General features: G+C 35.7%; 1 protein-coding gene across 3 annotated transcripts in view; it reads left to right on the top strand.

Annotated features, from left to right (window-relative positions):
- FOLH1B (folate hydrolase 1B) overlaps positions 1–14,097 on the top strand; it is a 65,371-nt gene that overhangs the window by 26,281 nt on the left and 24,993 nt on the right. For all 3 annotated transcript variants that reach the window (XR_004808050.2, XM_025419350.3, XM_049099070.1), the window contains 5 exons: positions 1,668–1,761; positions 8,129–8,227; positions 8,516–8,601; positions 10,140–10,259; positions 12,450–12,532. Coding sequence is in view for 2 of the 3 variants with exons in the window: in XM_025419350.3 (XP_025275135.1) it covers positions 1,668–1,761; positions 8,129–8,227; positions 8,516–8,601; positions 10,140–10,259; positions 12,450–12,532 (482 nt within the window). In the remaining variant the exon portion in view is untranslated. The remainder of the gene's footprint in view (positions 1–1,667; positions 1,762–8,128; positions 8,228–8,515; positions 8,602–10,139; positions 10,260–12,449; positions 12,533–14,097) is intronic.

Here is a 14,097-nt window from a genome sequence, read left to right as displayed (position 1 = left end):
GTTGTAGACTCCTTTAAAGCTTATGTATTTTGGCTTTATAAATCTTTTTGTACACTCTCTATAGTATACTGTCATAGATTTTTTAAACAATTCATATTATCCTATAATAAAATCACATAAATATACCTGAACTTCACTTACTTCTTTATTCCCAAGTTAAAAAAAAAAATACAACTTGTCTTAATCTCAGTTTTACAAAGCTAAAATTATGAATGTAAAATGAACTTAACTGGGATATTTCTGTTGATTATCCTTAAATTTAAACCATAGTATTTTGGGGGGGGGAAATGGTATCCCTAGGAGGCTTACGTTTATTGAATTCTCTTTTGTGTCCTATTCTTTTTTTCCTTTCCTTTTTCTTTTAGCTTTACTTTTTATTATGGAATAGTTCTGACATACAAAAAATAGACAATTACCAACATTTTATCAATCTTGTTTCATCTCTTTTCTTCCGTTTTTTGTTGTCACTTAGGAAAATTTTTAAATAAATTCCACATCACATATCATTATATGGGATTTTTTACTCATAAAAAATATACTTTTGCAATCACCTAAAGTTCTTATTAAATAATTTAAAATTTGGAGAAAAAAAGGAAAAATCACTCATATTTTTTAAATCTGAAGAAATGACAATATGTTTTTATTTTGAAATAGTTTACATATAATAAAGTGCACAGATCTTAAGAATTCAGTTCAATAAAATTTTAAATTGCATATATCTGTATCACTCAAAATAATACTGGACATTTTCATGACTCCAGAAAGTTCCCTTTGCTCCTTTTTCTGATGAACCATTCTGATATCTCTCACCATTAATTTTGCTTTTGAACTTCATATACATAGAATCAATGTGTATTCTTTTTTTTTTCTTTAAGTTTTTATTTATTAGAGCATGAGCAGGGGTGGGGGCAGAGAGAGGGGGAGAAGCAGACTCTGTGGAGCACAGAGCCAGCCCGTGCAGGGCTCCATCCCAGGACCCTGAGATCATGACCTGAGCCTAAGGCAGATACTTAACTGAGCAACCCAGGTACCCCTAGTGTATATACTTTTGTACTTTGCTGCTTTTATTCAGTATAATGGTTTGAGATTTATCTGTATTATTGTGTGTACTAGTAGTTTGTTTCTCTTTATTGCTAAGTAGAATTCTACTCTGTGCATATACTACAGATTGTTGGTTTGTTTTTAAATGGAATGCTGCATTAATTTGTGTGTTATCTTTGCACAACGTCCAGGCTAATCTCCGTATTGTTCCAAATTTAGTATATGTGCTGCACCAGATTGTTTATTCCTGCTCTTGTTGGCAGACATTTGCACTATGTCCTGTGTTTGGCTGCCCAAATTCAGCTGCTATGAACAACTTGTACACGTCTTTTTGTGGACATATATTTTTCTCTTCCTTGGGGAAATACCTAGGGAAGTACTTGCTGTGTCTGAGTGCACAATTCTGTTTAACCTTAGTTTTTGAAAGAATTATCCAAAGTGACTGAATAGTTTTATACTTTTGCAAGGAATGTAGGAGAGTTTCAGTTGCCCCACATACTCACTAACATTTGAAACTTTTTATTTTAAAAATAAAAGTGAGATATAAGGATGTGTTTAAGGTGATGTACAGAAAAACTTTTGAAAGGGACTAAATTTTTACTAACATACATTCACCTCTTTTTCAGAGTATGCTTATAGACGTGAAGTCACAGAGGCTGTTGGTCTTCCGAGTATTCCTGTTCATCCGATTGGATACAATGATGCACAGAAACTCCTGGAGTAAGTTTGTAAGAAGCAAACAGATGGCTGGCTGTTTGAGTATTTTCCTTTACTGGCAGTCTTCAACTATTGGCAATATTCAACATCTGAATATTTTGTCAGTATTCAGAAATGCTGAAATTCCCTTAGATGGTAGACCCTATAATTTTATCACCATTTTAAAGAATAGTGGTTCTGTTCTGGAATTTGTATTACCTAGTGGTATCCAGTGTGTGTCATGAAAATGAGACTTTCACTTCTCCAATTGCCCAGGGCATGAGTGATCTGTGGCTCGAGCTACTCTGCTTCGAAATCCACCACCCTGTTTGTGTAAAGGCCATGCTTCCCAAAGGTGTTCCCAGTCAATGACTGGTTGCAGCGGGAACGTTAAAACAGGCCCATTACTGGAAGGCACAGGGCTCCTCTCATGGGAGACTTTGGCTCAGGATTCCACAGCAGGCTTGCCCAGCTCGATGCCACCACCCACCACCCTTTTCTTCCTTCCCTTTCTCCTTTACCCTATATGAGACCTGTATTGCAGTCTGTTAGCTTTATCAGCCTTGCCTCCTCACTCCCCCTAAACCCTCGCTATTTCTCTCACAGGCTTTTCCCCTAAGAAATCTCTTACTCATCTAATCCTCATGTTGGCTACGACTTGGGTAACCTCAGATAATACACTGTGAAAGCTATCCCATTTTATTTCCACCTCTATTCCTCTCCCCCCTCTGATTTCCTGACATTTGAACCCTCCCCCTCTCCTGCCCTGCGTTCTCCCATCTGCATGTCCCTTCTTGTCCAGTCTCCTTTGGGAAGGAGAGAGGATGTCTTCTTCTCTGTCAATAGAATTGTGAGAGAAGCGTCTGGCTTGTTAGTAACTTTTCTTATTTGAGTTTAAAATACTCTTAATAATTTTATTCCAGGTTCCATAAGAAGCCTTTTTTTTTTTTTTAAGATTTTCTTTATTTATTCATGAGAGACAGCGAGTGAGAGGCAGAGACAAAGGCAGAATGAGAAGCGGGCTCCCCATGGGGAGTCCAATGTGGGACTTGATCCCAGGACGTGGAATCATGACCTGAGCGGAAGGCAGACGCTCAACCACTGAGCCACCCAGGTGCCCCCTCCATAAGAAGACTTTTTATATTTTATTTTTATTTTTTAAGACTTTTTATGAGCTAATTCAATGCCCTCCTTTTACAGTTTAGGAGGCTGACATTCAGAGAGTGGAGGGATCTGTCCCATTTAATGGCAGATTAAGGAATAGCACCTTGGTCTCTTATTTTTGGGCTCTTATCATTACCACATGGGTTAGAATTCAGGATCCAGGCACAATATTTGAGGGTGTCATGGACTACGTGTATGTCTAAGCATCTTTATAAATAAAGTCTAAATATTCATGATATTTAAAAGATAAAGAGATTGTAACATTATTTATAGTAGTGAAAAACTATAAATAACACAAATCTTCAATAATTGGTAAGTAGCCAAATACATCACTGGCTGTGATAGTGCATGGAGCCATTAAAATATATGTTGTATGAGAATGTTTAGAGATGTGGAAACACATTTATGCTACTAAGTGAAAATGGCAGATTTATCTATATATCTAGATACATACAGATATGTCTAAAGATAGATATTAAGTTTTTAGAGAGTAATCTCAATTATGCAAAAGTTTTCTTTAAAAACGAACCTGTAATATCTTTGTAATTAGAAAAAGAATGCATGGAGGGAGAGAAGGAAAGATCATATGGAATCGACTTGAGGTATATTTAATTATGTCTACCATTTGACTGCTCTGATTAACTAGGTCAGTGTCAGCTATGTCCTAAATGTGTGCTAGAATTACTTGATTGGAAAAAAATCACAAATGCAGTTTACCTCTAATGTATTTAAGTCAGCTTCTTTAAGCTGTCTTGTAAATGTAATCACTATTAGTAACATAACTTCTATGGAAAAGTGTATTGTGCATTGAAAACACCATAATTAAAAATGAACTTTAGAAGCACAATTTACTTGGAAGTAGGAGATGATCTTTATATGTTAAAAGCAGGAAAACAACTTCTATTTCTTTAAAAAAAATTTTTTTTATTTTTATGTAATTTCTACACCCACCATGGGGCTCAAACTCATGGAGAGTTTATGGAGATGGAGGTGGAGAGTTGCATGCTCCACCAACTGAGCCAGCTGGGAGCCCCTTCTATTTCATCTTCCATACTTTCTAAGATATTGTGAAATATTCTATACGACTGGAATTTAGTCTTATAAATTTTTTTTCAAAGAACATATAATTTGTTTATGAATTTCACTGTGCAGATTTACTTCCTTTACACATTTACGCACTTAAGTGAGGAGCATGCTCCTTGTCCTTGACAGTCAATTCCCAGATGCCGACAAACGATTAGCCATTTCGCAGTAGGTATTAATTAGAAAAGATGGTGTTCTACAAGTTGGATACATCATAAAATGGAAGTTTCTTTTTTTTTTTTAAGATTTTATTTATTTATTCATGAGAGATACACAGAAAGAGGCAGAGACATAAGCAGAGGGAGAAGCAGGCTTCTCGCAGGAAGCCTGATGTGGGACTTGATCTCTGGACTCGAGATCAGGTCCTGAGCCGAAGGCAGATGCTGAACCACTGAGCCACTCAGGCATCCCAAAATGGAAGTTTCTTAATAAATACGTGAGAAGATGAAGAGAGACGTAAGTCGTATAATGGCCCAAGAATGCTGAGAATTTCAATAAAAAGTTGATGAGATGTGAGTTTTAGTAAAGTAAAACCACATTTACTTGGGGGGAGAGGGATTCCTATCTATATAGAAGGGAATGTGATTATATGGTTTTTATTTGCCTCCCTAGGTAACTACTAGGATTATGATAGCAATACCAACAATAATGACAATAATAATAGCATCTGTCAGACTATTATTTTTCAATTTTGTTAATCTGGTCAAAGAATCAACTTTTGGTGTCATGGATTTTCTCTATTTGTTCCTCTATTCTGTATTTAATTATTTTTGTTACAGTCTTTATTATTTTCTTTCTTATGCTGGATACAAGTTTGGTCTGCCTTTATTGTCCAGTTTTTTAAGGTAGAAGACTTGTTTATTGATTTAATGTCTTTCTACTTCTTAAATATGGATGTTTACAGCTATACATTTCTCTCTAAGCACTGCTTTAGCTGCATCCCCTAAGTTTTGATATGTTATGTCTTCATTTTCATTCATCACCAAGTATTTTCTAATTAGTCTTGTGATTTTTTTTCTTTCACCTGTTGGGTATTTAAGAGACAGCTGTTTGATTTACATATATTTGCATATTTCCACAATTCCATTTGTTACTGATTGCCAATTATTTTGGGGCTGGATTAATAAACAGATTATATAATTAATAAAAAGGTTACATGATCTCAGCCATTTAAATTTATTTAGACTCATTTCACAGCTTAATATATAGTCTATTCTGACAGAATGTTCCATGTGCATTTGAGAAAAACATGTATTCAGTTATTGACAGAGTGTTCCATATGTACCACATGACATTTCTGGCTTGCCAGCTTCTTTAGCTCCAAATCTGGGGTAGATAAGCCAAAAAGGAAACTGAGGGAACCCACCACTGTCTTTTTTTGTATCCTGAGGTCTCAAGCTAGTTTTGTTCTATTCTCTCCACCCTTCAGAACCTAATGTTTGTCTTCTATGTCCATATGGTCCAGAGAATTTAGTTGTACTTAGCAGGAAGAATAGGGTAAAGCATATATCCATCTTTCCAGAAGCAGTCTTTTCCTTCTCAAGCTCCTGTCATGGTACCCTAATCATATTATACCTCAGCCAAAACAATCACCATGCCTGACACTTGCTCTATACTTTTCTGCATCTGTACCTCTTTAAATCATACTTTATATCTGGAATGCTTGTCACATCATCTTCCATGCCCAGATCTTAGCACATCCTTTAAAATTCAAACAAATAAAACTTCTAGAAAGTTGTTTATGATCCCACAAGCTAAATCTAGCTTTCTTTTTTCTATATTCCTTAGAACTATCTCTATCATTTGTCTTGCTTCGTTTTATATCATAGTTGGTTTTATATGTATCTTCTGATTAACTTCTGACTAAACTTCTTGGTAGAACCACCATGTCACATACATATTTGTGTTCCTTAGTGGGTATAACACATTATCTTGAGCATTGTAGACAATAAATCTTTGCAAATGGAACAATAAAAATAAATTTGCTATAAAGATATAGATTTTATTTTATTTATTTTTAAAGATTTTTATTTATTTATTCATGAGAGACACAGAGAGAGAGAGCGAAAGAGAGGCAAAGACACAGGCAGAGGGAGAAGCAGGCTCCATGCAGGGAGCCTGATGTGGGACTCGATCCTGGGACCCCAGGATCACACCCTGGGCTGAAGGCAGGCACTAAACTGCTGAGCCACCCAAGGATCCCCAAGATATAGATTTTAAATGCAATAATGTTTATACATATTTATTGAGCATCTACTATCAAATCTTTTCAGAGACATTTTCTTTTTTTTTTGACATTTTCAAAATTTACTTATATTTCCTGAAATTTTTGTGACTTGAAAGTTTAATATTCAACTTTTTAATTTTCTTAAAATCTATGTTTTATTTATAGAGCGAGTAAGTATCTAAAGAAGTTTGTATCTCTATTATCTCCACAACATCTTTTGACTAATACGTCTATTCTCCATAGATGTGTGATATTTCTTAAATTGATACATTAGATTCTTACATACAGCTATTATATTCTGTTCTAGTCATCTGCTTACTTCTCCTTGTGGGGCACTATAATTTCATCTCTTTATTTTATTATTTTGTGGGACTCTGGACTATTACCTTCCTTATGTTATAATACACAATTGACTTTAATTCATGATGAATTTACCTTCTTTTGTTTTTCATATTTTTATTTTGAAAAGAAAATACATTTACACGTTCAAAATTCAGAAGAGTATACAGTAAAAGGTTTTTGTATTTACCCATTCACACCAAAAGCCATTAGCATTGTTAACCTACAATATACCATTATAGTAATATTTTATGTATAGTCAAGGATAGGTATATTTTTCTTCACTTGTGTTCTGCAATATTTTTGCATATTTAATAGTTTGCTGTTTTGACTGATTATGTTTTCTACCAGTGTAAAATGCCTCTTGGTGTTACTGATGCTCTTTATGTGAAATTTTATTATAAATTTATTATAAGTTTATGTGAAATTTTATTAAAACAAATTTTATATAGTATGTTACTTGAAAATATTGTTAGCCAAGCTCCTTAGTGAGAGAGGAAAAAGTAAGCATTAAGCATTTACTCTCTGATAGAGCATTTTAAAACAGAATATTACTTATAATTAGTTTTCTATGAGAAGATAATCTAATCGATTGTTTTAACATTATGTGTGCAGTAGATTCTAGGTCAAGTAGAACTAATCACATTTCCTCAAATAGGCAGGCAGGGAGCAGTAGTTGTGTGTAGGCACAGAACAAAGGAGGAGGTGCAGAGCGTGCTCCACTGTAAAGCCTAGGGTGCGTCATCTTATCTTTATGATGACAGATAAGGTCATAAAAGATAGATTGATCTTCCCATACTCTTAATTTCCCCTTGAACCACATACCTTTATTTGCTGCAATTTTGCAAGGGTACATTTGGTTTCTGTGCCCAAATCACGAAAAAGTCCATCAGTGCTCTTAACAGAGTAAAGGCAGATATGTTGTAGTATACCACAAGGACCCCTTTGTTCCATAAACATTATCATATTATATTCCCCAGTCACCTGCTGAGAAGTAACTGGGGTTAGTGGCATAGACTGGATGGTCTGCCTGAATCCTTTTACCTTTTTAAATTACAAAAGAAAAAAATATGAAACTTTTAGGACCTGTTGATTGAAGTGAAATCCTTTCCTTTGCTCTTCTTTGCTCCCTAATAGATACCTGTGAAAGCACTTTGTAATAGATGACAATATGGGGATATATTGATCAGTGGGGAAATGACAAAATAGAAAATCCCAGGCTTTGACATCAGAGCTCTTCCTCAGAGAGTGCCCTGGAAAGAACTTTTAAACTGGCTTTCTGTTAGAAGCTGGGAACGCAGAGTCTGGATTCTTAGTAAATATTTGACCCTCAGCTATACCACATACCAGCAGCACAACTTAAGGCCTGTTACCTATCTCTCTAAGCCTCATGCCTCGTATCTTTGAAGTGAGAGTAATAGTAGCTCCCACCTCATAAGAGTCGCAGTAAGGGGTAAATGGCATTTCCCTGACTCATGGAAGCTGTTGTGAGCTGGCACTCAAGAAAGCGAGCTCTTTGACATTTTAACTGTTAGCTCCAGAGTTTTCCTCCAGCTAATAATCCTTTGTGTTCAATAGGAAAATGGGCGGGGCAGCACCACCAGATAGCAGCTGGAGAGGAGGTCTCCAAGTGCCCTACAATGTCGGACCTGGCTTCACTGGAAACTCTTCTACACAGTTAAGAGACTATTTTTATTGCAACTTCCTTTCAGGGGAGAAAAGCTTTCTCAAAAAAAAGAAAAGAAAAAACAATTATAGGCGATAACTGGAAAAGTACTATATATCTAGTACCAGCAGGAAACAAAACCATAGGTTTTAGAAGGGAATACAGTTACGTCATTAGTATTGCACAGCTGGACAATGGAATTCTTGCATTGTGTACATTTAGAAACTTAAGGTTAAACAAAATTGTGAGCGGCAGTGTTAACCAGTGTTTTCAGAATGTGTCCTCTATTTCTGAATTAGAAAAGTCAAGATGCACATCCATTCTAACAACAAAGTGACAAGAATATACAATGTGATTGGAACTCTCCGAGGAGCAGTAGAACCAGGTAAATTAATCATTTGTTCAGCAAATATTGATTGAGCAGTTCTTCTGAGCCAGGTACTGCTCTGAGCTCTGAGAATGTAGGGTAATGAAGCACAGCAATTCTTCCTTGATGGAATTTACATAAACACAAGATACATGAATATGAGGTGATTTTGTATTGTGATAAATGTAAGAAAAGTAAATGTAGGGCTGGGTTGGTTAGATGCCCAGGATTAGTTAATGTTGAGCTGTGCATGCTTCAATGAAAGGATCAAGGGGGAGGAAGGTCAGGGAGAGATCATTTTTAGGTATTTTCTCTGAGCTTTCTGGATTTGTTTACCACATATTTTGCTTGAGGAAATATCTTCGTGATAGCTACAAGCATCTATATAAAAGATAACACTCAGAAAATTAAGGTAAACTTGGGGTTCCTGGGTGGCTCAGTCAGTTAAGCATCCCACTCTTATTTCGGCTCACGTCTTGATCTCAGGGTCATGAGATCAAGCCCCAAATTGGGCTCCAGGGCCAACTTAAGACTTCCTCTCTCCCTCTGCCCCTGCCCTCCAAACCCCACTCATGTGTGCTCATTCTCTAAAAAACTAAAAAAAAGAAAAAAAGAAAAAAGAAGAAAAAAAAAGAAAATTAAGTTAACCTTGAATTAATGGATCCTTTGCAGAATTTTCTTTTACATTGAAGTTAATGAGATATATAGACACATGATTTCCACAGAATTTCAGATGACCTACAGGTTCATACATTTTATAAATAGCCTTACTTCATTATGTTTTGATCCCTTAGAAATTATGGTTATAAATGTTACCAACAGGCATATGGTTAAATCACATAGTTTTCTTAGAAGCAGTCATTGCTTTCTTTCAGGAACAAAGAATATTGGTATACTTTCAGTGAGTATGAAATAACATATAAAAGGCAATTCATTGAATCTTTCCAAGTACCTTTTTTTGCTGGCTCTGTATTAGTCATGAGGGATAGAGGGATAAAATGAAGACATAGAGATATGGACAAAAAGCCATATGTTCAAGTGTGGTAACTGCTTTGCAAGATATAATAGTATTGCTCTGAGAGCTGGATATTTGAAGCAATTCTGTCCCCGATAGAAGCTACTAAAGAGTTACAGAGCGGGGAAACTGTTGAGCAGTACCTTGAAAATTGACTAGAAGGAGTAGAAGTGGAGAACTTACTCTGTGACTACTATGCTCTCCCACTCTGAAAATACTGGAAGCAAAGTGATATGTAGGTAAGAGAGGAGTAACAGAGAATTATAAAGAGGTGGTAGAATAATTTCTGTCCTTCTATACTTACCGTTACTTACATACTTACGATTACTATCATAAACTGAAGTATACCCTTGCTTATCACATTCATGTTTTCTTCATACATCAGTATCAGAACAAAATAGTATATTTACACAAATCTTCAGGAGCCTTGGTATCTTTCTTTGAGTCGTGAGTGCTCTGTGTTTAGATACTCTTGAGTCATTTGCAGTTTGCTCTGTTATTGACCTGGAATGACAAGTAATTTTGCAATGATGCTTTCTAGACAGATATGTCATTCTTGGAGGTCACCGTGACTCATGGGTGTTTGGTGGCATTGACCCTCAGAGCGGAGCAGCTGTTGTTCATGAAATTGTGAGGAGTTTTGGAACACTGAAAAAAGAAGGTAATATAAAGAGAAAGTGAAAATATCAACTTCTCTGAATCTCAGGCTATAGTCCTCTGTAAAGTGTGTAGAATTACCACCTTCTCACAAGATTGTGTGCAGGGTCACCTGAGAGGGTATGTGCAAAGTATACCATCTGCGTAGCATCAATTACTTAGTAATACATACTAGCATAGAACAGCTTTCAATAACTAGTGGCTATCCTACTCAAGTGGGTTAGTTAACTATACTGTTTCTTTATTTTTGATTATTTATAGAGTAATGTTTACATTATTGATATTCATAAAATCATAATCTGAAATAAAGGAATTCTGTTGTTAGGGGTCACTCTTAACAACAAAGAAGGTGGGGATGGGTTTCTTCACAGGAGAGGACAAGCCAAAATTATGTCATAGGCTAAAGTGTCCTGATCAGGGAACTGTGAGTAGAGGTTCCCTGGGCCCTTCTTGCCTCACACATAAGGTCAAGTGTACCACGTAAGTGAGGAGATGGACGGTTTCTCAGAAGAGTACTGGTCTCGCTGGCTAGCAGGATTCTCAAAAGCTTGACATTTGCATTCCCACACCCTCAGCCATGGTTTGCTCTACCAAGATTTAGGTTTATACTCCTAGCACCATTGCTCCAATCATTTTAGAATCTTCCTATGAAAACAAAGATAAAATTTAGTTCAAATGGCTGCTTTTTAAACATAAATACACATTGAAAGAGGAAAATCCACTCTGTTTACTGACCTGCAAATGAGGGTTTGGGGCTGGAAATGTGATCCATGTTTTTTTAGCAACAATAAAAACAGTGGCAAAAATATGTTAAGTTTGCCTGGTAGTTGTTTTCTCAGAGAACCAGTGTTTTCATATGTTATCTATTTGAACTCCTAGCAACTAGGGAGAACTTTACTTAGCTATTTCTGTTCTCATTTCACAAATAAGCTAATCAAGGTTTATAGAATCCAGTTGTGTAGCTAATATGTTGTGTAGCTAGTGTGTTGTGTAGCTAGTGTGTCGTGTAGCTAGGGTGTGTCAGAGTCAGAGAACCAGGGTTTAAACTCAAATTTTTGGCTACCAGTCCATGAAACCGTGTCTCTCTTTAAAGCAAAATGTAAAGGGACTCTATTCTTTTTTCCCCACAGCTCTCTTACATTTTAAGAACACAGAATTATGAAGACTTGAGTCTACATAGCTCATGAATTCGCTAGTGTTTAATATTAGTCCAAAAACTGTCACGATTTTGTAATAAGATTCCCTCTGATGGGTACAAAACATCACAGTGACAATGATAGCATGCCAAAAGAATGCAGTGATAAGGAATAACAGCTTATAGGAAGTTTGAATAATACCATGAACAAACTTGGCAAAAATAAAATACTGGACTCAGCTGTAGGGATAAACATTTTTTACTGAGCACAAATGAGCTATTTACTGAAATAATGACAAGTTTTTGGAGCACGTACGAAGTGCTGCATTTGTAAACATGACTCCATGCAATCTTCCCAAAAATCAGTAGTATTTTCATCTTTACTTTGCTACTCCTGGCATACAGATGAAGGAAAGATCACTTCCTCTTGGTCATACTGCTAGTAAGTGAAAGAACTGGGAATTTCAATTTGATCTTTCTTTAACTCCAAGATCAGTGTTTATAACTCACAGCCATATCATCTCCTTGTTGAATGATGCTGAATTATTGTAGCAGCCACAGATATTGGTACTGCTAACTGAGCTTCTGTTGATGAATTCTGTCAGAGAATGGAGTGAAATCACACAACCAGCTGACATTGAACAATTGTTTGTGCAATGCCAGAACGTGGAAGAGCTGTAAGGAATTTTCTCTCAGTCCTATCTGCTCTCAGAACACAGAACACATCTAGCACTTTCTTCTTTCACTCCGGACAGCTGCTGAGCCCAGATGGGTGCCTGTGTGTATCCAATCATTATACACCAATTAGAATATTATGACCTCACAGAATTTTTGCAATGTCTACATTTTCCCCCTTTTCAGTGCAAATGTGCTCCTTTGTATTGACCGATCAGCTTTAAAATCTCATGAAAGGAAATTATATAAGTAAAAATGCTCACCACAGTTCACCTTTCCTAAACAACCAGTGAAGTTTTAGTGTTGTTTTTCTGTTGAGTTTTACAATGTCTTAGATATATTATACATTTTTCCAGCATTTATGTGTATACACATATATTTTAGGATGGAGACCTAGAAGAACAATTTTGTTTGCAAGCTGGGATGCAGAAGAATTTGGGCTTCTTGGTTCTACTGAGTGGGCAGAGGTTAGTTGATAATTTGCTACAATATAAATTTTCATAATAACAAGGCAGTTAGGACTTAATTCTCAAGGATGTAAAAATAACAAGTGATTTCAGAGAGAACATATTCAGACTTTTTTTTTCCAAAATCTGAAACAACACCCGTTGTTCAAAAATGACAATCTCTTTGTATTAGAGAACTGTTTTGTTCGAACCTTTGAAGCCACTTAATGTCTAATGTCAATTGTCAAAATAATTTATCTTCACTTTCTGGGAGTGTGATAGTAAATAAGTAATTTCACTAGAAACCGAACATCAAAATTAAATAACACGTTTCTATTGCCCTTTCCAAATTAGCTCCAAAGCTAAACACATTAAAATACCCCCTTGAGCCTTTATAGTAAGGTATACCTTTCACATTTATGTTTCCTCTATGATTGACTCTAAATTAGATCGTGGTAAAAATAAGGAAGAAAGTCTCACTGCATAATATTTGATAGGCCCCTTTAAAAGTAATTTTACCTCTACACAGAAGACATGATACACAAATCAAATGGTAACCACAAATCAGAAACCAGTAGTAGACATGCAAAAAATAAAGAGAAAGGAATCTAAGTATGTCACTAGAGAAAGCCAACTAACCATGAAAGAAGAGAGCCAAGGAAGAAAGAACAGAGGAACAACAAAAACAACCACGAGACAAGTGACAAAATGGCAATAAGTACACATTTGTTAATAATCACTTGGAATGTAAGTGGACTAAGTCTTCCAATCAAAAGACAAAGAGTGATGGAGTGGACAAAAAAACAAGACCCATCTACATGCTGCCTACAGGAGACTCATTTTAGACTTAGAGACCCATGCAGACTGAAAGTGAGGGTATGAAGAAGCACTTATGCAAATGAATATGAAAAGAAACCTGGTGTAGCAATACTTATATTGGACAAAGCAAACTTTAAAACAAAGACTGTAACAAGAGGCAAAGAAGGACACTGCATAATCATAAAAGAAATAATCCAACAAGAAGATATAATGATTCTAAATATATGAAACCAACATGGGAGCACCCAGATATATAAAGCAGTTAATAACAAATATAAAGGAACTGATAGAAATACAATAACTAGTAGGAGACTTTGACACCCCATTTATGTCAATGGCTATATTATCCAAACAGAAGATCGAAAAGGAAATAGTGCCTTTGAATGACACTTTGGACTAGATGGATCTAATAGATATATTCAGAACATTCCATCCTAAAACAGTAGAATACACATTCTTTTCAAGGGTACATGGAACATTCTCCAGAAAAGATCATATATGAGGCCACAAAATAAGCCTCAACAAATTAAAAAAGATTGAAGTCATACCATGCTTCTTTACTGACCACAACACTAGGAAACTAAAAGTCAACCATAAAAAAACAAAAACAAATGGAAAGACCACAGATACACAGATTAAATAACATAATACTAAACTACTAAACAGTAAATGGGTCAATCAAGAAATGAAAGAAGAAATTGAAAAATACATGGAGACAAATGAAAATGAAAACAATATGGTCCAAAATCTTTGAGATGCAGCAAAAG

Source organism: Canis lupus, chromosome 21 (assembly GCF_003254725.2).
Source record: "Canis lupus dingo isolate Sandy chromosome 21, ASM325472v2, whole genome shotgun sequence".
Lineage (NCBI taxonomy): Eukaryota > Metazoa > Chordata > Mammalia > Carnivora > Canidae > Canis > Canis lupus.
The sequence above is the reverse complement of the archived record's forward strand: the minus strand, read 5'-3'. Positions and strand labels throughout refer to the sequence as shown.